This window comes from Amblyomma americanum, chromosome 6 (assembly GCF_052857255.1).
Source record: "Amblyomma americanum isolate KBUSLIRL-KWMA chromosome 6, ASM5285725v1, whole genome shotgun sequence".
Taxonomy (NCBI): Eukaryota; Metazoa; Arthropoda; class Arachnida; order Ixodida; family Ixodidae; genus Amblyomma; species Amblyomma americanum.
This window is the reverse complement of record NC_135502.1, coordinates 112,332,405-112,352,286: the sequence shown is the minus strand read 5'-3', so window position 1 is coordinate 112,352,286 and position 19,882 is coordinate 112,332,405. Positions and strand designations below refer to the sequence as shown.

The 19,882-nt window shown below is 43.8% G+C and overlaps 2 protein-coding genes across 3 annotated transcripts; one reads left to right on the top strand and one right to left on the bottom strand.

Annotated features, from left to right (window-relative positions):
• The first annotated feature begins 289 nt into the window (after positions 1–289).
• Positions 290–10,252, top strand: Mesh1 (Metazoan SpoT homolog-1). Of its 2 annotated transcripts, XM_077627831.1 has the most exons (5): positions 290–617; positions 699–754; positions 1,489–1,839; positions 2,899–3,040; positions 10,120–10,252. In XM_077627831.1, the coding sequence occupies exons 1-4, from the start codon at positions 503–505 to the stop codon at positions 3,010–3,012; spliced, it is 636 nt and encodes a 211-aa protein (XP_077483957.1). In that variant the 5' UTR covers positions 290–502; the 3' UTR covers positions 3,013–3,040; positions 10,120–10,252. The 2 variants fall into 2 exon arrangements, with proteins under 2 accessions (XP_077483957.1, XP_077483958.1); XM_077627832.1 differs by lacking the exon at positions 2,899–3,040.
• Positions 7,565–19,786, bottom strand: LOC144094001 (phosphoserine aminotransferase). The gene is made up of 10 exons (XM_077627829.1): positions 19,045–19,786; positions 18,872–18,932; positions 18,437–18,506; positions 17,338–17,543; positions 16,783–16,860; positions 16,231–16,325; positions 14,009–14,178; positions 12,445–12,573; positions 10,808–10,945; positions 7,565–7,982 (listed from the first exon to the last, which is right to left on the bottom strand). The coding sequence occupies exons 1-10, from the start codon at positions 19,387–19,389 to the stop codon at positions 7,877–7,879; spliced, it is 1,398 nt and encodes a 465-aa protein (XP_077483955.1). The 5' UTR covers positions 19,390–19,786; the 3' UTR covers positions 7,565–7,876.
• Between the last annotated feature and the right edge of the window lie 96 nt (positions 19,787–19,882).

The following is a 19,882-nucleotide window of genomic DNA, read 5'->3' as shown; positions in this document are numbered from 1 at the left end:
GGTCTTGTGCACACGTAAAACAACGGATGCCTGTCAAAGGCCTACTGAACGCGAGATGCGAGATGCAAATACGCCACTACAGATTGTGGGACCGTTGTGATCGAAAAGCTAGTCACTACAGTCGAAGGCCACACGCACGCTGCTCGATTTCATAATTTAGCGACTGTGAGGAGCAAACCGCTAACCCCGCTAACCAATCAAACTTCCTCCATGCCGGCAAGTCAAAATCTAGACAAGTCGGAGAACTTTCGTCCCGTCCCGCCGTCGCAGCCAGCGACTACAGTTACGTGCGCGGGCCTGAGCCAACTGCAGCCGCTGCGGTAGGAGCGGTTAGCAGCGCGTAGTGAATGCGAGTTTTGTTTTGTAAATTTGAAAATGCACGCTTTTAGCGTTCGTCGGCGGGAATGATACAAGGGCACTGCGCTGCGGGAACTTCACACATGGTTCGCGTAGCGGTAAAAATGAACGATTCGTGAGAGACGCTTCAAGAGGATAATTTGCAATGGAGGAACAGATAGCAAGGACGCTGATTGAAACAGTGAACTTTGCCGCTGTGAAACATAGGAGACAACGTAGGAAGGATGAAGACGCAACGCCGTACATCAACCATCCGATCGGTGAGTCGATCGAGTGCACATCAATAAACTTTCTTACCTACTCATTGACGAGCTGCAGCCAGTTATCGTTTTTGTATGCAGGTGTAGCTAGAATTCTTACCCACGAAGCAAGCATCTTTGACATCGCAACGCTGCAGGTAAGAATGCATTCATTCGATCGATCATAAGTTAATGAATTGCAGTATTGGCGATCTTTCTAAATTTTCAGTTGAACCTGGAAGCAACTCTGTTCGTGGTGTTTTCTCGAAAAGCGTAAAGGGACACAAGTGCATGCAACGTCCCGGTCGAGTTTTGTGGCACATTTATCTTGGCATGCAAAGCCGTATTGCTTGTCGCCCTGATAGCGTCAAAGCAGAGTTACTGCATAGATATGGCTCGTGCCCTGGACATGCGGGGACGTAACAAGCGCCTATATAATGCGCTACATTTTACTTACATAAAGCACCGTCTTTGCCAAAAGTAACCAAGCAACGGGATTTGTTTGTTAGCCATGTAGCGGAGTACCCATGGTACCCCACGAGCTCTAAATTACTGTAAAGGTAAGGATAATCCTTTTCCTCACCTTTCGCTCGAGCCTTTTGGCTTTTAGGGATGCCATAAGCAAACTCTGTTGCCTGGTTATTGTCGGAAAAGGCTGTACTACATACATATTGCGGATTCAGCGTGGTTGTAAGAAATGGATTGCTTGTTTAACTGCTTCCTAGCTCCGCAGTTAGTGCCTTTCATTTTCCAATAGGTGAAGAAACTGGCTAGTAATGGTCCCGTTGAATCACCTAATGCCATCCTCTATAGCAACTGCATTAGCACTTGCATGATAAGCGTATGTCTTGCCACAATTTTACTTGTGGCTTTGTGTGCCCCATCTGTCCAGGCTGCTATCTTGCATGACACGGTTGAAGACACAGACACCACATTCGAGGAGATTGAGAGACACTTTGGCAGCAAGGTTCGGTCCATAGTGGAGGAAGTGACAGACGACAAGAGCCTGCCCAAGGAAGTGCGCAAGCAGCTGCAGATAGAACATGCGCCAAGTTGCAGCCGAGAAGCAAAACTGGTGAAGCTTGCTGACAAGCTTTACAACTTGAGAGACCTCCAGCGGAGCACACCGATAGGCTGGAGTCGTGGCCGAGTGCAAGAGTATTTCGAATGGGCCGAGAAAGTGGTGCACGGACTGCGTGGTACCAACAAGCCAATGGAGGACGCTCTGGATGAAGTGCTGAAGGCAAAGGGCGCATTTTGAAATTCCATCTGACCATGCTTTTGTTTAGTCATCTGCAGGAACACTGTTTTATAAGTGTGATGTAGGTCAGTGCAAGCTAATTAGTTCCTTGCGATGCAGAGGAGGCAAAGAACTCTTTAAGAGAAGGAGGCTGTGCAGAGCACCTGTTATTTGTGTAGGAAGGAGCACATGCCTGTCCCATCACTGCCCTTCCCTTCTATGCTGTACTAACCAACTCTCACTTTTGTTATAGTTGTCATATTCAACGCTGTTGACTTGTTGCAACTTGCAAAGGAAGACCGATATTGCTTGCTGTGCTATGTGCTCTTCTGCAATGCATGAAATTGCATGTTTTATTTGGGCCACTGTTTCAGACATGGGGCTTTCAGCTGGTTTTGAGGTCTTCTGTGTTCATTTTCAGAGAGCAGATTTTTAGGCACTTAAAACTTGCTGTACCATGATTTGCTGTACTTCATTTGCTATGATTACGATGTAGTATTCTAGTAAGGGTACACTGTGAGTGACAATCAGGATGTGAAAATGCTTGCTAATGGAGCAAATATTGAAATATTGGGGGTTTTCACAAGTGTTCAGCCAGAACTGTAAAAGTCAGTGTATCAAATGCTTGCCATTACTGTGATGAAAAAGTTCATTCTTAAAACAGTGCGAAGAAGACACGGACGCAGAGACGAGACGTACGCAGAAGCGCTTGTGTGCAAGTCTCTTCTCTGCATCCATGTCTTATTTGCACCGTTTTAAGAATGATCTGCCACAAACTTGCCCAATGTTCAGCTGATGTGGCAGAGTGTAGGTTTTGGCTACTCGTGTCTGCACAAAAATCTGCTCACTCAAACCTGCATAACAGGGTACTGTTTAATGCATGCAAATACCATGCTTTTACAATTGCATGCTGCTCTGGTATGGAATAAACAAGGAACATTCCTTGCTAGGAATAAATGCTGTTTCATACTGGTGTCTTTGAGTGGAGCATGCACATTACCTGGCTAATTGGTATTACCCCACTCGCCAAGGATGAAAGCAACAACCTGCGTTTCATTGCAGACAAGGCTAATGCTTTACAGGCTGCTGTCACTATGCAGAAAAATAAATGCAGCAAAAAGAGAGTACCAAGAAAGGAATGCTGGGCCAGGGCCATCAGCCCAGTTACTTCAATGAGTTGTGCTAACTTCACTGGAGTGCCAAGGTAACTGCGCTTGTGCCCAATCACTCAGTGACAGCTGTGGCAACATCTAAACGGGAAAATGGGGTGCGCAGAGTCACTGCTGTGAAGTTGGCAAGGCCGGCACAATTGCAAGTTTACATCTGCTCTTAGCTTGATTTTTGTAGATTTCCAGCTGCTGCTGTCCACCTTTGCTTGTCCACATTTTTGGGAATGTACTTAGGAGGTACTCATTACTCATTCATTCCTTAGCGACATGTGGCTTGTGTTGACAGAGTACATATTAGTTCAAATTTGCCAAAATGCATCTCAAAGCTAAACAGTTCTGATAGCGTTGATCGTAATTCCAAGCATCACAGCGCAATGCGGGAATATGTGAAGGGCAGGCACACACATACACCAGTTTTAAGGCTCATTTATTTTGCATGCTCAGCAGTAATAACATTTTAGTGCACAAAAGCAGAAAAAAAAAATTGTTCACTTCATTCTTGCCTTTCTGCTTGCAACTATAACTGTCCTTCTGACAGGACAGTTGGTAGCATTTAAATGTCTGACCAATGTGAAGATTACCAATGTGAAGAGCAGTCTTAAGTTAACATTTCAATTGAATGCTTCAGCTTAAGTTAAGGACAACGCAGCGAGTTATAGATAGAAAAATGATAGGCGCAACGTTAAGAGACCAGAAGCGGACAGAGTGGGTGAGGAAACAAACGCGGGTTAAAGACATCCTAGTCGAAATCAAGAGGAAGCAATGGGCTTAGGCAGGGCATGTAATGTGAAGGCAAGATAAGCACTGGTCCTTAAGAGTAACAGAATGGATTCCAAGAGAAGGCAAGCGTAGCAGGGGGCGACAGAGAGTTAGGTGGACGGTGGAGATCAAGAAGTTTGCAGGGGTACAGTGGCCACAGCTGGCAAAGGACAGGGTTAATTTGAGAGACACGGAGAGGCCTTTGCCTCTGCAGTGGGCATAGTCAGGCTCACCCTTCCTTGATAGTTTGCAAGATAGCTTTCTTTATGTTCTGCTGTCGCAGTCATGTCATGAAGCACTGGGGTAATGCAGGGGTTAACACACGCACACATCATTTTTGCAGGCAAGCATCTTCGTCACAGCCTGAGCCAAAGAGACTATTGCTTTGTGCATTTGTTGCTTCATGAGCAGCAGCAGTGCATGTGTATTAGTTCCTATGGCACCTTAATGCTTAGTTAACATGTTTTTAAAGCAGAAACTGACCTCAGTACCTTTGGCTGCACAGGCTGATTGTTACCAATGGGGAGACCAGGACTACAGTATGCAATAGTGCTTGCCTGCAAGCAATGACAAAAGGCTTCTGTCAGGTGCTTCCCAGAGGCATAATGGATGATGCCAAGATTGCAGGTTCAGACAAAAAGTGTACCAATACATTCTGCATACTTCATCTGTAGAAAAAGGCCATTTTGTTCACTTGCAGGAAGGTGAGAATGAATGGGAGTTCATTGATGGCGTTTTCTATTTTTGTAGGCTTGAGGTACTTGGGCTGCTGTTGAGCATGATAATAAATGCTGGAAGTTGCGTTTTTATGTGTATGCCTTTCTTTACAGTATTCATTGTTCTCCACAACTAATCTTGAGCATGCAAAAACCAACAGACTTGAACATTTGTACCGGATTTTTCCCTTCCCGTATTTTTTAAAAAGGGGACCGCAGCAGCGGCCTTGTGGTTTGAGCATCCAACTAGCATGCAGAAGGTACAGGGTTTGACCCCCAGTGCCGCCAGGACCCACCATTGATACAATGGGTACAAGCTTTCCCCTGGCCTGGTGCTCGGCTTCCTTGGGGTGAAATGCTTGGGAAATGTGTCCTTGACTCCACCTTGCGTAACGCAAAATACCTTGTGCCATGGCACTCTTATGGCCAAAGCTGTCCTTGTGCCATAAAAATTCATAATCATTTTTCGGAAAGGGCCTTTATTGCAAAAAATGCACCTTTCAGCCTTGCAATATGCGCAAGACTTGCAAATTTCTCGTACCTTCAGCACCAAGTAACTTTCTAGAATGTCCTTCAGTGCTAGTAAGTTTGGAATAGGTTAATTATTCCACAAATTACTTACCCGAGCACGAAAAGCAAATTTCTGAATGGCTTGCTGGTTGGTGGCATCATTAATTTGAAAGGTGATTTTGAGCCTTCAAGAATGCAGTCAGCATTAGCTTCAGTGTAAACCTGCTTTTTATGCTGGGTAGTGCAAAACTGTATCATACAGCTAAAATTTGCGACATGTTGGAGAAAAGGCCAACACAGAATGAAATCGTTAAATCTGACCTTGCTGCATCAGACATGACAGTTGAATCCAAGCTTCCCTAAGCCCTAGCAGACTGCAGGAACAGAGCATAGCTCAAATCATTCCAACATGTTCAAGGGCCTACAGTGTGCTGCAATAAGTCTGGAATTTTCATTGTCTAATAGACTTAGTGTGTATGCAGTTACAGTAAGCATCACATGCAATGTGCAAGCCACAGTCTGAACTTACCTAAGGAGGCAACCATGGGTGATGGCGCCTTCAGGTGAAGAATCAAGCTGGAAACTGAAAGGGGAGGCTTCCCGCTAGTATCTTTTAAGTGTTGGGTGCTGCCAGCCGCTGCTTGCTGCATTTCTATAGACCACGACATCTACTTTGGCTGCTATTTTATTGCAGGTCATATTTGGTACAACCACACCTGCATTTTGTCTATTGCCAAAATATCTTGCAGGCCTCACATTCCTTAGAGCTATTGAGATTTTTGATAAGCTCCACAATCACTGCTTGGCAAGGTAAAAGAACTGAAAAACAGATGACCAAGTCCTGTTAGTGGTTTCCAATTTTAGAGTAATCTCACTTTAAGCCATACCACATTAAAGTAGTGCTTAACTGTTCACTAAGTTTGATTTTCGTTAAGTTTCATGGTTTGAAATAAAGGTTTGTCACTTTTGCACTTTGCCGTAGCCTACGGGCCTAGCGTGGCCATATGGTCACGGGCTATACTTCATAGACTAATTATGCTACAGCAATAATTTTTTGCATGTCACTAATCTGTACAGAAGTGTGTTAGTTTATAACAGTTATTTAAAAAAGAAAAAAAAATGGTCCCTAACAGGTTTAAGTCGATGCCTGTGCAAGATTGATTTTGTCTTGCGCTATGCAGCAAGGGCTTCAGGTTCACCAAATAGGCAATAAGTTTCTCACTTCAAGCTTTCTTTTTAAAAAGAAAGGAAAAGCAAAACGCAGGGGACATAACCTGTCAGGTCCATCACAAAGGAAAAGTGGATGCGATTTGACAGCATACGGTCTGGTCAGTGTGAAGCATTGTAACAACTGGCAGTAACGGTTACCGAAGTAAAAAAAGAAACAGTAGGTATTTTGGGTTCCACACAGAACCTCGCTCACCGTAAAGCGTTCTGCGATAAGGTAGCCTATATAGTCACGCAGGCTATTTAATCCTGATGTACTTCATTATGAATGAGGGGTTCCGTATGAAGGCTAGAACATCAACTCTGTTTTCTCAGACTCTGGTCTGTGACCGTTATAGCAGTTACAAATCTGTAAATTTTTTGTTCGTCTTATTACGAATTCAGCTGTACAGAAGTGCCCAAAATTTAAGGATGTGTACAAGCATATATAGGCAGTGTGAGCACCAGCACCCGCTGCAGTGCCTCAGCAAGTTGGGGCACCCAGCTGCTGAGCTTGAGGACACTGGTTCTATCTTGGCAGTGTTGGCCGCATTTCATTGGAGGTGAAATGGAAAACGCCCATGTAATGTGCAATGTGAGCGAAATTGGAACTGTAAGAAACAAATTAGTTCTCAGAAAACATTTATTTAGTGCTCCAGGATAAAAATGTATGCAAAAATCTTGCACAGGGCCTATAATCATCCCGTCCACATACTGTGGGCTTCATTTGTGACAAAATTTTTGGTGTTATTAGGGATGTCTGACTGCATGTCACATACAAGGCCAATCAAATTCACCGTTTTTTTTCTTTGCCAGGCTGAATAAACATCTGTGCATGCAAACCGCATCAGTATGCTCCGCGGCACTATAAAAGTTCGTGTTAAACATTTTTTCGCATAGTGCCAATTGGAAACTAAACAGCGACCTGTAAACAATTCACTTCACACAGTTCATCTTAACGCAGTTCAACCTCCTTGGCTGTCTTTGACCAGCACAGCTATTTTTCCCACCAGCCTAGCAGGTGGAGATTTATGACATTCAGTTTTAGTTTACAACTATACTTGAGACTTATAATCATATGGCAACCACACGAGTTCAATCTTTCTCTCAGAAGTTTTTTTTTTTTTTTTTCTGCACTGGTGAATTGGTGCTTTCTGATGAATCTGCTCATAGCAGCACAAGTAGTGTCAGCACTCCTGAACTGGTACATGTATCTCCCTCTACTTCAGGACCATCAGAGTGTCACCAGGTCAGGAGAGCTCTGGGAGGACAGCTGAAAAATCTGTTGGCAAGCTGTCAATGAATTCAGTTGATTGGCTAAGTTAGAGGCTTATAGACTACTGTATGCAATTCCACACAAGACAAGTGTTCCGCAGAAACTGTTCTACTTTTATTTCCAGTTCTGAGAACAGGAGCCTAGAGGCATGAAAAGCCACCACGGAGAGAAAAGTTTAATTCAAGGCACTGTTGTGTAGGAGTATAAAAAGCTTTCTTTGAGCATACAAAATTCAAAATTTATGTAAATGACAGCCTACAATGGAATTGTTTACATTTTTGGGGCTCGCAGTACAAAAACAGTCACCATGGCCTTCATAAAACACTTGGAGCCTGAGCGGTGTGATCGTGTTGTCATGCAAGACTGGAATGGACATCTCTACGGAACTGGACACTGTGCTTGGGCTACTTGTGATGCTGCTTCTCAAACTCTCTCGCAAACTCCAAAAATGGCGTGAGCGCTTCCACGCTCATGGCATTGAAGACTGATGCCCGTATACCACCAACTGACCTAGGAAGACAGATACAAAAGTGTCAGAAGCAGTGTTGCGAGACCTGTAAATCTAGATTGACCACAGACATCAGTACAGACAGATAATTGGCTGTGAAAACCACTCAGCAGAACCCATAAGAGATCATTGCCCTTGTCTGAAAAAGCAAAGCTGAAATATAAAATTCACAGGTCAGTACAATGACTGCACGCCACACGTGACTCGGAAGTAGAGGTCTGCAAATATTCAAAATGTTTGTTATTCGGTTCATATTCTATCTGAAAATTTTCTAATATTCGGCAGCAATCATATACCGCGCAGACTTTCATAAATCCGGCCATGGTAGAACTGCAACATCTAGGCAAATTATCCGAAGGCTGAGTTTAATGTGTCAGGAAAACAGTACAAAGGCATCCTGTTCGCTTTGTTTTCCGTCATTTATCAGGTGAACCGGTCGCATTCGGATGCCGATGCGCTTGGACCTCATGCGAAAGTCCACAAGTGGGCTTTCCCACATACCACGCGTGGTGAGAACAGATGGCCTACCACCCACTTTGAACAATTGCAACACGAAAGTGCGTTTTTTTGTGTTTGCTCCTTCCATAATGTGCTACATACTTCATGCCCACACCCATGGCACTCATCCTGTCACCTTTGCCACTCTCCTGGCGCGAGCTCCGTCGCATCGTTTCGGCCAACTATGATATGTTGGAAAGCCCACTACCGGAATTCCGCATGAGACTTCCGAAACAAGGGAAGAAGCGAAGGTGTCACCGACACGGCAAGCAATCGAGTAAAAATCCCGCCAAATGCAAAGCACATTGCAACCTGCGCACCCCTGACGTGCATGTAACGGCAGGCGTGACGACGACAGGAAGGCCCCTGTCGCTATGCCATAGCCTGGCTGGATAGTTTCGGTTTCTGAGCTTCGCTACCAGCCTGCAGTGATGACTGCTATCAGCCACCAATTCGCCAGCTGTTCAAATTAAATTGTGCGCTACTTTCACACCCCGACATGCGCATCGCTGGTCATCTTTTTCTCTCTAGAATCAGTTTAACTATACCGATACCCATCTGCATTACCCTTGATTACATCTGCGTTGTTCTTCCCGCATGTCGAAACTGCACGCTTGTCACGGAATTGTAGCTGTTTGTGCAATGATGGAGCTTTCTCACAATGCTTAACCGCATTCTCGAATTTTTGGCAGTTTTTTGTTGTTTTTTTTTCAGAGGAGGGGTTGGGGGTGCATTTAATAACTTGACCTTCAGATAATCGGGACATTTTGCACAACCACAGTAAAGGTTGCATACCGTTATGACGTCTCTTTTTTTGTATTGTCAGCCTAGGTTTGTTTATTTCGACTGCAAAGTATATGCACTATTTTGAAAAAAATTAGGACAACATTTGCCCATTTATTCTTTTCTTAAATTTTTTCACACTGAACAGATATTTGATTTTATATTTGAAGGCATTACATCTTCATATTCATATCAGATTTGTATTAGAAAATTTCAATATTTGCACACCCCTACTTAGAAAAATTAATTAAAAAAACCAAATTTTGGCACACCAATGCATCTTGAGGTCAGGAATTAACTTGTGCTCAGTCATTTGGTTTTTTAAAGAGCCTGTGCAAAACTCTCTTTGCAAAGTCAGCACCTCTCCATGAGGAAAAACCCCTTTCACCATGGTGGCACGACCAGTTTTGAGGGCATAAATTAGATGCAGTGCTGGAAACGTCAATAGTCAGAATAATGCCGCACAACTTTCCTGCCAGCTGCTGCCCGCTTCTGTCGAAGATAAATGGATTGATGGACTGAATGTGCAGCTCTGGCAAGCCACTGCGTTGCAAGTTCAATACGTGTTCCCCGCATTGCAACTGCGAAGGAAGGGTGAAATGCAGCTGTGCGAAGTTGCTGCTTGTATGTGCGTGCGCCACATAAAGCTTGAAATAGAAGTGTTGCACCCAACTTCTCCCCCTAAGACAGGCTGTGCTGCTATCGCTAAAGGGTTTTTGCTATGCAGGAAAGTTGATTTTCAGAGTTTTGCAAAGGGCCTATTGCATATACTTCAAGCCATGCTCTAACAGAAAAATGGTGCACTTACTTAGCATCTTGTATTGCTCAACCTTCACACTTCTTTTTCTGCAATTTCAGGTGCGTCGAGCAGATTCCAAGATCGAAAGGCACAGCCACTCAACACTGCTGCTCAACACGTTCAGGACGTTGTTGAAGGTTTTAAAACATTAGCTTATGTTGAACACGCTCACAATAAAGGGTCTACAAAGGAAAGCGGCATGTTTTTGTCTACAGAAAAATGTACCATTGCAGGGAATGCCATTTGTCTGGCTGTGTAACAATATCGTGTGAGCATCAACTGAATGGCTACCAAGTGCCCCATCATGGAACGAAGCTGCGAATTGGGCGAGAGTGCACGTACATGTCGGCTGCAGCACCATTTGTTAATGACTGCAAACAGGATGCACTCTATGGGGATATGGACGCACAATGAACAGCACCGATTCATGCAGCACTGTGACCAGACACAGAGAACAGCTTATGAAACATACCTGAAGACAACCTCAGTGCCTTCTGCTCTACAGCACAAAAATGCGCATCATCATCATCATCAGCCTGACTACGCTCACTGCAGGACAAAGGCCTCTCCCATGCCTCTCCAATTAATCCTATCCTTTGACAGACGGCCAACTTATCCCCGCAAACTCCGTAATCCCATCGGCCCACCTAACTTTCTGCTGGCCCCTGCTACAAGTGCATTCTATGACAGAGTAATGACATGCATCTTGCAGTGTCAATGGGAGCTGCAGAGTGTGCAGTCTCTTACCTGTGGCCCTTGAGCTGGATCATATTTCTTTTGGCAGCTTCTTTGAGGAACAGCTTTTCAAGCTCTTCGTCACCTTCAGCTCCCCCAATACGGAATGGTATGTTCACACGGCTTCGGTGCTCACGGTTCACATTGCACCTGCACCACAGGCGGAAGAAGCTCTTACTGCTGCATACTGCATTGTAAACAGTGGCGAACTTAGCCAGGTTATTGCTCAATACATATAATTTGAACACAAGAGACATGTGTTAAATATGACTGGTGCAAACTAGTTGTATGTAGCAGTGAGTTTCAGTGAGTCCACATTTTTAAACACATATGCAGTCCATATTGTGGTAGCACAACAAATATTAGTAAACAGAAACTCGTTTTGTTCCATGCTCACCATGTCAGTTTTATCAAGAAGAGGGCTTTGGTAGGAAGAAAATTGGGTAAAAGCAAAACACAGCAGTGGTACCATTGTCAATTTGCGGTGCCTGCGTCACAGTCAGCCACGATTTTTATAACAGATTTCGCAGAGTACCGTTTGATAAATTTCACCTTTATTACATGACAAGCAAATGTTACCACAATGGAAGCAGTGCAGTGGGTGATTCTCTATTCCCTCCTCGCGCTCGCAAAGCAGTTAAGGCATCCACAATTGCTAAGACTTTCAGAAGTGTTGCTGAGACAACTGCCGTGGCTTTCCTTTCATCATAAAAAAAATTACATTTACATGCATACGCAACTGGAAATGATGATGGAGCCAGCATGTCTACCGAAAGCCATTCAGAGAGAATAGTAGAATGTGAAGTCAGAAATGCTACAAAACACTGAAATGTAAACGAGTTAAACCAATACGGGCAGCAACAAGGTTCATTTCAATGAGAATTCTTTCGCACAAAGTGCAGCACAGTCAAAGACCCTTCTGTTTTGTAATAGCTTTCACTCTCTCATTGACTCGTTGCATCTTTCCGCTCTCTGAGTGTGATACAGTCTAATATATCATTTCATGATATACAGTTTCATGTTGCATGAGTGACTCAAATGGGAGAATAAAACTAGATGATGTAAGTTGTAATTGCCTTTGCTCTGGAGTCATCTCTCCATGCAGAAAACACTGGCAGCAGTCCTGAAAAATAGTCTACCAGTATGCTTGAATTTTATGCTTGACTCTAGGGGAAGCATCAGAAAGAAATGCAACAGCATGTGTTTGGATCCTTTGACAATATTAAGCTATACGAGCGGATAAGCATGACACAGCATAGAGCAATTAAAAGAACAAGTGTAGCTAGATAAGATATAAGCAAGCTACAACGGCAATGGCACCACAGAACTGGATTACATGCAAGAGCACAGACGTGATAACGCAGAATTTTGTCTGGAAGTATGTACAAAATAAAAGAAGTTGTTCAGGAGCAATTTATTTTTATGCTGCACATAAATCTGTTTGAGGAACAATAAAAGCACCACAAGCAGAGCAATGAACAGATAAGCAGAGCCCGTGGAGTTCACACAAACTACCCACATGCTCTTGCGGAGTGCCTTCTTGACTATAAGAGTGGAGTTAGTTTTGTGTAGCTATAACTGTTGTACTCTGACATCACAGCAAATCAAACATATCTACCACCAAATACACCACGGTACATGGGACTTACACGTAAAATCCGTTTGACTGGTCAAAGAGCTCATATATGAGCCGCGACTTCTCTGCTGATCGCTTTGCCATGCCTTCCACACCGCCATTGCGCTTGATCCACTTGAGGACCAGGCCCAGGATGTATATGCTGCTCATTCATCAAAAGCAAATTTTGTCATGTCCAACACCTACACACACACAAGCATATAAAAGCACTTCAAAAAATAAGAACAATTAAGTAATTGATCCAACTAAACCTAGAACCACTACAAGGTTTTTTTCAACCTTTATGCTAATGACGATAAATTTTAATGTCGTAAGGGCAGCTTTGGCATAACAGCGCCAAAGCACAGGGTGTTTTTTTTTTACCTACACAAAGTGGGGTCAGAGTTCCATATTCCAAGTATTTCACCACAGAGGAGCCAAGTGCCGGGTTAGGAGAAAGCTTGAGCCCATCGCATCACCACCGGGTACCCGGCAGCAATGGGAATTGAGCCCCATATCTCCCACATACGAGGGGAATGCTCAAACATGTTTTAACTTATAATCTGTCATGAATATTCTGCACAAATCTCTATACAACAGTAAATTAACAGCACAATGCTGTGACATAACATCAGCTCTTGAAATTTATGAAAAAGTACTGCAAACAATGTTTGCACTCGTGACAACCATCTGTAGTGTTCAGAGATATGCCGCTCCCAGTCGAAACAAGTTCCACAAAATTGTTGACCCATATAGTAAACCCAGCCCCCTTTGTTTTCAGATTTTATATTCTTCAAAATTGGGGCACTCAGCATAGTAGACCAGTTAACAAGGCATTTTGCTACTAAGCACAAGTTCTTGGTTTTGATTTTCACTGTGGCAGGTATAGCCTGAAGGACTAGAATTGTGAAAATGCCTATGTGCTAAGTTTTCAACGCAGGTGGTCGCAGTTAATCTGAAGTTGCCCAATGTAGTATGCCTCACAACCCACAGCATTACTTTGGCATGTAAATGTGCAATAAACCAAAACTTGGAGGGCGAGCATAAAAAAATACTGTACTATCATCTGCATTCTGAATACTTGAGTGTTCGTGCTAGGGCTGCTAAGTGCCTGCACACTATTTTAGCAAGGCAAACATCTAACAACAGTGCAGCTATTATATGAAATTCAAAGTAGCACCAGAGGAGTATTTATCAGCAAAACAATCATGCCAATAAGACACCAGGTCAATAGTTGCATTCTGGGGCTCAGTCTAATGCAACCCTGAAGCCCTGTTAGCAGTTCGTACTCTCAAGTGCTATTCTAAACATCAGCCTCCTCACTCAGATGACCCTTTGAAATGTCAGAAGTAGCTACCAATTTTCATACTTCCAGCTATTTGCATTTCTTAACTCTGCCAATGGTGACCGCATTTAAAGAAGGGTAGACCTTTGGGATGAAATTAAGTTTTAAGTAGTTTCTTTCAGGACATCTAGTCAAGCTGCAAAAATAAGAAGACAAAAATGAAAAGTATCATTAAAAATTTCTAAAGGATATAAACTTTACCCATGTTTCTCTTTGGATAAAAATAACAAAAGGAAAAAAAAGGCACCCTTACGCATATGTTGGGGGTGTGTTGTACAACGACTTGTTCTCAGCATTTATCTTGTAGCTGAGCACACTTGGACAGTGGGCAGCTGGTGCAGTGATGAGGTCTTCTCGGATGATGACCACTGTCACACCAGCCATGCCCAGGTTCTTTTGGGCTCCGGCAAAGATGAGAGCGTACTACGAGGAAAAGCCAAAAATGCGTGATATAAACAGTCATGAGCAAACAAGTAGTATGGAAGTGCTCTGTTAAGCCCTCCCTCATCTAGCAGAAAGGAAAGAGAGGTTTGTTACCATTTATCCACAAGCTCAAAAATGGCACTTACTTGCATATGTGTCACACCCCTCTTAATTTCTGGTAAGTAATGCACAACAGGAGTTTGACTGCAGAAGCTTGTTCCAAATTATTGTGGTCGCAACTGTACACGCTTCAGAAATATTCTTCACGCGCGACAGACTTCAGCCTTGGCAGCTGCACCGTGGTAATGATAACTGGCACTGTACATACACAAATAGCATCTATTTCTGCTGAACTATGGTACATGCCTCATTAAAAGTGGAAACAGGTGTGGTAAAAGAAGAGCAGTCTTGTGGCTGTGAAAGTCCCAACTTCTTCATAGCATTCACAAATATACCAGACACAAGTGGTCAGGGCAGATAATGGGTACCCAAGAAAAGCAAGCTGCATGAAGCCTGCTTCTGTGCAACAGAAAGCCAACTTCAAACGGGGGGCCTATGAGGTAGCGGCACTTGCAAATGCAGAAGGCACCTGCACATTTCATCAAAGGAGCTAAAAAACTGCATTTTACATAAATATCTTAGCAGCTGCATTTTGCAGTATATGGATAATTGAAAATTGTAATAACTTCTGTTGCACACAAATCTGGTTTTTCAAAAGTGAGCTCGTGGAGCAAAGAGAACAATCCCAACTGTCGAAGCACTTGACAGCAACAGCATGCACAGGCTTTTACCTCAAGCAGATGGACACACCAATGCAATCAGCTCAACTAACTCATTAAGCAAAGCAAAATGAACATGATTTTGTTCTCTTTTTGCCTCTTCACTGTATTTCTGCAAATGTTGTAAGCACTTATTCTGAACCCCCCCTTTTTTACTTCCTTGCTCAAAGTGAAAACCGTGGAGAAGACCTGATTCTCATTAGCTTTGGTGCATTACCATACATACTATACAAGTGGAGAGGAAGATTTCCCCCTCTTCACTTCGCTACCCACCCATGTCACAACCAAATCCATCCACGGCAGCCACCCTCTGGATTCTTCTCCTACCAGCCACCTTCCAGTCCACCACGATAATCCATAACAGCGCAACAGACGGGACAACTGGTTTTGGTTGAGTCCACTGCCCCGCTCCCCAAGAAACGGACAGGTGGACTTCCCTCGCTCCATTTCGTCACCTACCAACCGTGGCAGGTAAGAGGTCACAGCTGGCTCTTCCATGTATCACCCGTGGCAGGTGGTACACGTATGTATCTCGCGCGTCACCTGCCAGATGGCAGGTGGCAAAGTGTAGCACCGCCAGTGGGTGTGGGGACGAGGGGCTCTTATGCTATCGCGCAATCAAATCAACTATGGCCTCACTTGCATTTTTGTAATGGTGTCTGCCAATCTTGTGCCCTTAAGATGTTCTGAGGATACGCTTTCTGAAAGAAGCTTCTTAAAAACACTTTTTTATTTTAAACATAAAAAATAAAAAGTATTAACACAGTCATCGCATTATATTCAAATATTGTAAAGCAATTTGATGTCATATTTTCCATAGGAACCAGGGATTTCTCCCCATTAAAGCTCTACTAACTACAGATCTTGGTAATGAAGAGCAAATGGCACTCCTGTTGCTGTTAACACATTATTCTATCCTACTATTTTTTTTTTTTTTTGACGTCTACTTCTGACTAGGCAGGTGTTCGAAAGAAATACAGGCAGTGTTGCTGACAGAAATCCTCTTTTGGTTAACCTTTCGTTTCTCCACTGATTTTTCAATAACATTTACAAGTGATGCATTCCACTGTTCATTTGAAACAGACATTTTCATTGCACATTTCTATTTATTTGCTAAACGGTTGAGTGCGCTGTGCGTTATTCTGTGCTGAGTCAAGATATTGAGCACACCACCTGACAACACTATGTACATGACAAAAGTGCATGCACCACTCAATGTGATGGATTCTCACTAGATCAGCATCTTGGCATGCCACTGAAAGCAGGCACACACCTTTGAAACATCCACGGGTCTTGTCAAGATATTGGATGACATGTCACAGACCAAGGGAACAGATCCACTGTCAGGCACAAAGTTGAATTCAACACCTGTAGTTGTGCACAAAGAAACAATGTAAACAATATGCTGTTTCTTGTCTTTTTAATGCACCTTATGCCCTTAGTTCAGCACTGACTCATGGATATTGTAGTGGGCAGACTATAGAGCACTGTTAATGCTCATTGGAACTTTTCTAGTCAACCAGCTACACAAGAAACAATGATATAGTGCATCAAGTAAATCACCAGTATCCAAGCACTAAAACAGTAATGAAGCAGTCAAATATCATCAAAGACAACGCGCACCAGGTGAAAGTGAAGGACTTTCTCACATTGTTTTCAAGCTATGCATCCAAGACATATTAACCACAGCAAACTTTCTACTTTGGGACATTCCCTTACACCAATTTAGTAGTTGTGTGAACACAGCTATGTCAGGCTCAGTTATAGTTTCAGCAATGTCATGAATGCAGTGTGAAAGAGGTGCTGCACTCGGCAGCATACCCACCATGAATGGTCTCGTTATCGCAGTAGTAAAGGTAGGCTGCATCTGCACTGCGTTTCCACTCACTCTGCGGTGGGATACCTGAGCAAAATCAAAGATCACATATTAAGAAAAAGTGCATATTGTAAATGCTGAAATTAATTGCATTAGCAATCGCCCGATGAACAATACTTAGTTCAGTGCGATTAATACCACAATGCATTGTAGATCTGAGATAATGAACCACATCAGTAGGCTTGTGTCAGCACAAGATAACTACAGTGTGAAAGATAAAGAAAGCTGATGCCACTTCAAGAAAAAAATGAATGTGAAAAGAATCTCAAGATACATGTATTTTGTCAAAAATACTGTGTTTGAAAAAAAAAAAAGCCCCTCCAAAATGCTCTCTCTGCATTTACATCAAGCGCAAGAGATTCCACCATAGTTTGAGACATTAAAAGAACTGACAGCGATGCAATAGCATGCAGTGTTATTCAAATGTTGCTCTGGAAAAAAGAACAAGATATTTCGTGATTCAGGAAGAGAGGCGCGTTGCACTAGAAATATCTGTCCACTCACCCACGTGCTTGTCAACCTTGGGGAGCACCCTGTTGACCTGAATATGAGCTTCTGCCTCCTTGGCGGCCTTTGCTGACCAGGTGCCGGTGACGATGTAGTCAGCCTTCTGCTCTTTCAGTCGCGGACACAGGTTGAGGGGTACAGCACTGAATTGGCCAGTGCCCCCACCTTGCATGAAGATCACTTTGTAGTTTGGAGGAATGCCCCTGCACAGATCACGCACACATACGATACTCAGCAGATGTCATTAGAGGAAATGAACTCCAGAACTGCATTCTGGGCTAATCAAATTTGGCAACATTACCAGCTACCACTGTGAAACCTCTGGTGAGAAGAAATTTATTCTGAAAGGCTTCTTGCTGGGAGCAGTATTTCTTCAGACTTTGATCTCAATGTAATTGTTTGCTATTGCTGAAATGCCTATGACAGCAGCTTTCACGAAACTTACTTTGCACATACTTGTGATATACCTTCCATCGCTTACTTGCGCATCAAAAATCATAACGGAATTCTCGACCGCTAACTCGAAGGCTAGATGGCACAGGCAACTTTTCTGGAATTTTATTTATACCACCAGCAGTGTCTTTGTCTCCTTCTACCTTAACATTACTGCAGGTGCTGTAGCTGGTTCTATCAGAATAGAAGTAGGTGGCTTTCTTACTGCACCAATGTGGATCTCCGAGTAAAGCATTAGACCAAAAAGCATGGATTCAGATTACAATAGGCAGACCGTATGAGCACAATACTAAAATGATGAATATATAAGCCAGTTATGGGTATCAGTGCTCAACACCAAAAGCAGCAAACCAACAAATAAAGTTAGTAGTTGCAGACTAAAAACACTTAAATCACAAAGTGAGACTTGAGACTCAAGAATCGTTTCTCAGAATATGGGTGAGACCTCAGCACTGTGAAATGGGCAACCAGGAAAAAATTTCACAAGACCAGCAGGCACTGTCTGCAAGTGCAGCTTATCAGTGACAATGACAAGGCACCTCTCAAGACAGTGTGCAGATAGCTGTGAAAGGGAAAGCTTCCAACACACATTTATGCAGTCACCTTTCCTATTTGCAAAAGATAAGAGCAAGGAACTTCTTACATCAGATCTCTCAGGTCCGCTTCAGCAGTCTCTATGATTTCTGCAAATTCTGCTGACCGATGACTTAGCTCTGCAAAAAGATGTCACCTCATTCATCAACGAGCTCAGAAACCCATCAAATAACATGTCACACTCGTAAATCTTCTGCAACAGCTCTTGAGTTTTTCCTACTACACAGTCAGCAACAATATTTCTATGTCACATATAATGCAGCGATTTTTTTCTTGTTTTTACTGTCTCAATATCCTTAACACAACTATAACAGAGAATGCACGCATATTTTACTCCGAATGAGGACTCCACCGAGATGTGGCCGATTTAACTGTTACATTTACAAGTACTACGCGTGCCTGTTTCTTTCTTTGAAGTCACTGGGTGCTATTAAGACACTGCTTCCAGAAACCCAAAGCAGAGGTAATTCAATCTTGAACAGACCCATGACGCTGGCTCCGCACCCATTGTAATTGAGCATCTCTTTCTGCGCCACCTGAAGCACCTGTTGAACAGAATGGAAGGCTGGTCAAGAACAGGTTTACATTTGCTGTCGACAGCCGCCAGCATAAGCGCAGGGCGAATGCAGTGAAAAGCACGGAATTCGAGGTCCTCACTTCCAACGGGACGGCTGACGGCCCAGCCGAAAAATTGAGCTTGCGCTGTTCTGCCATCTTCAGATCGAGTCTCACAGGGAGGTCAACGTATCCACAACGGGCGTGCCGTCCAATGGTCCGTCCGTGTACTGCTGGTACGCCGGTCGGCGCCAAGCTCCGCAGTCGCGCGACGCTAGAGTGACGACGGTCGTGCGACGTACTATCGCTACTACGGCGAGGAAGAACCGCGATACGGCGACCGCAACGTAATGCTAGCACGCGCGAAAGAACTGGATGAGCCCTGCCCAGTTGAGATTGGGAACCACCGACCAAGCACGCAGTTGTCGGAGAGGGGAGGAGGGGCATTTGGCGAGGGAGAGCGGTCCCCCCCGTCGGTCCGGCGTCACGTATCGCCCGCGCGAAGACACTCCGGAATGCGCGTCATTCGGCGGCCTTGAAGCGCGTGACCACGTGCATGCGCGGGAATATGCGGTGTTACAGGACTCATTTTTTTCTGTCGTATTTGAGAGTATGAAAGGAGATGTGAAAGGGCCGTTTCCTCGAGCGAAGTTGAATAAAGTGATGGTGCCAGGCTCCAGTACGGTTAATTATTTCCTCCACTAGAAATCGACTAGAAAGAGGTCGACGCTCAGAGCGTTGCACGAAAGCACTTTGATTTGCACGACGAACTTGCAAGAGCGCTACACGAAGCACGCAGCAGGTGGTAAAGTAAAGCTTATGGGCGTCGCCATCTTTAAATGACGCGGCGCATGTGCAGCGCGCGCGGCCACGTGAGCTACGACCAAATATGCTTTTTACCGTAGTACTGTAGCACTCAAATTAGATTTTTGTTAGAAAG

Coding starts and splice junctions, on each gene's coding strand:
- Mesh1 (XM_077627831.1), top strand. CDS start 503: ATGGAGGAACAGATAGCAAGGACGCTGATTGAAACAGTGAACTTTGCC. Junction 618..698: donor GTACATCAACCATCCGATCG/GTGAGTCGATCG, acceptor TTTTGTATGCAG/GTGTAGCTAGAATTCTTACC. Junction 1,840..2,898: donor CTCTGGATGAAGTGCTGAAG/GCAAAGGGCGCA, acceptor GTTTCATTGCAG/ACAAGGCTAATGCTTTACAG.
- LOC144094001 (XM_077627829.1), bottom strand. CDS start 19,389: ATGCCCCTCCTCCCCTCTCCGACAACTGCGTGCTTGGTCGGTGGTTCC. Junction 17,544..18,436: donor GCGGACCTGAGAGATCTGAT/GTAAGAAGTTCC, acceptor TGATCTGTGCAG/GGGCATTCCTCCAAACTACA. Junction 16,861..17,337: donor CAAGGTTGACAAGCACGTGG/GTGAGTGGACAG, acceptor GATTTTGCTCAG/GTATCCCACCGCAGAGTGAG.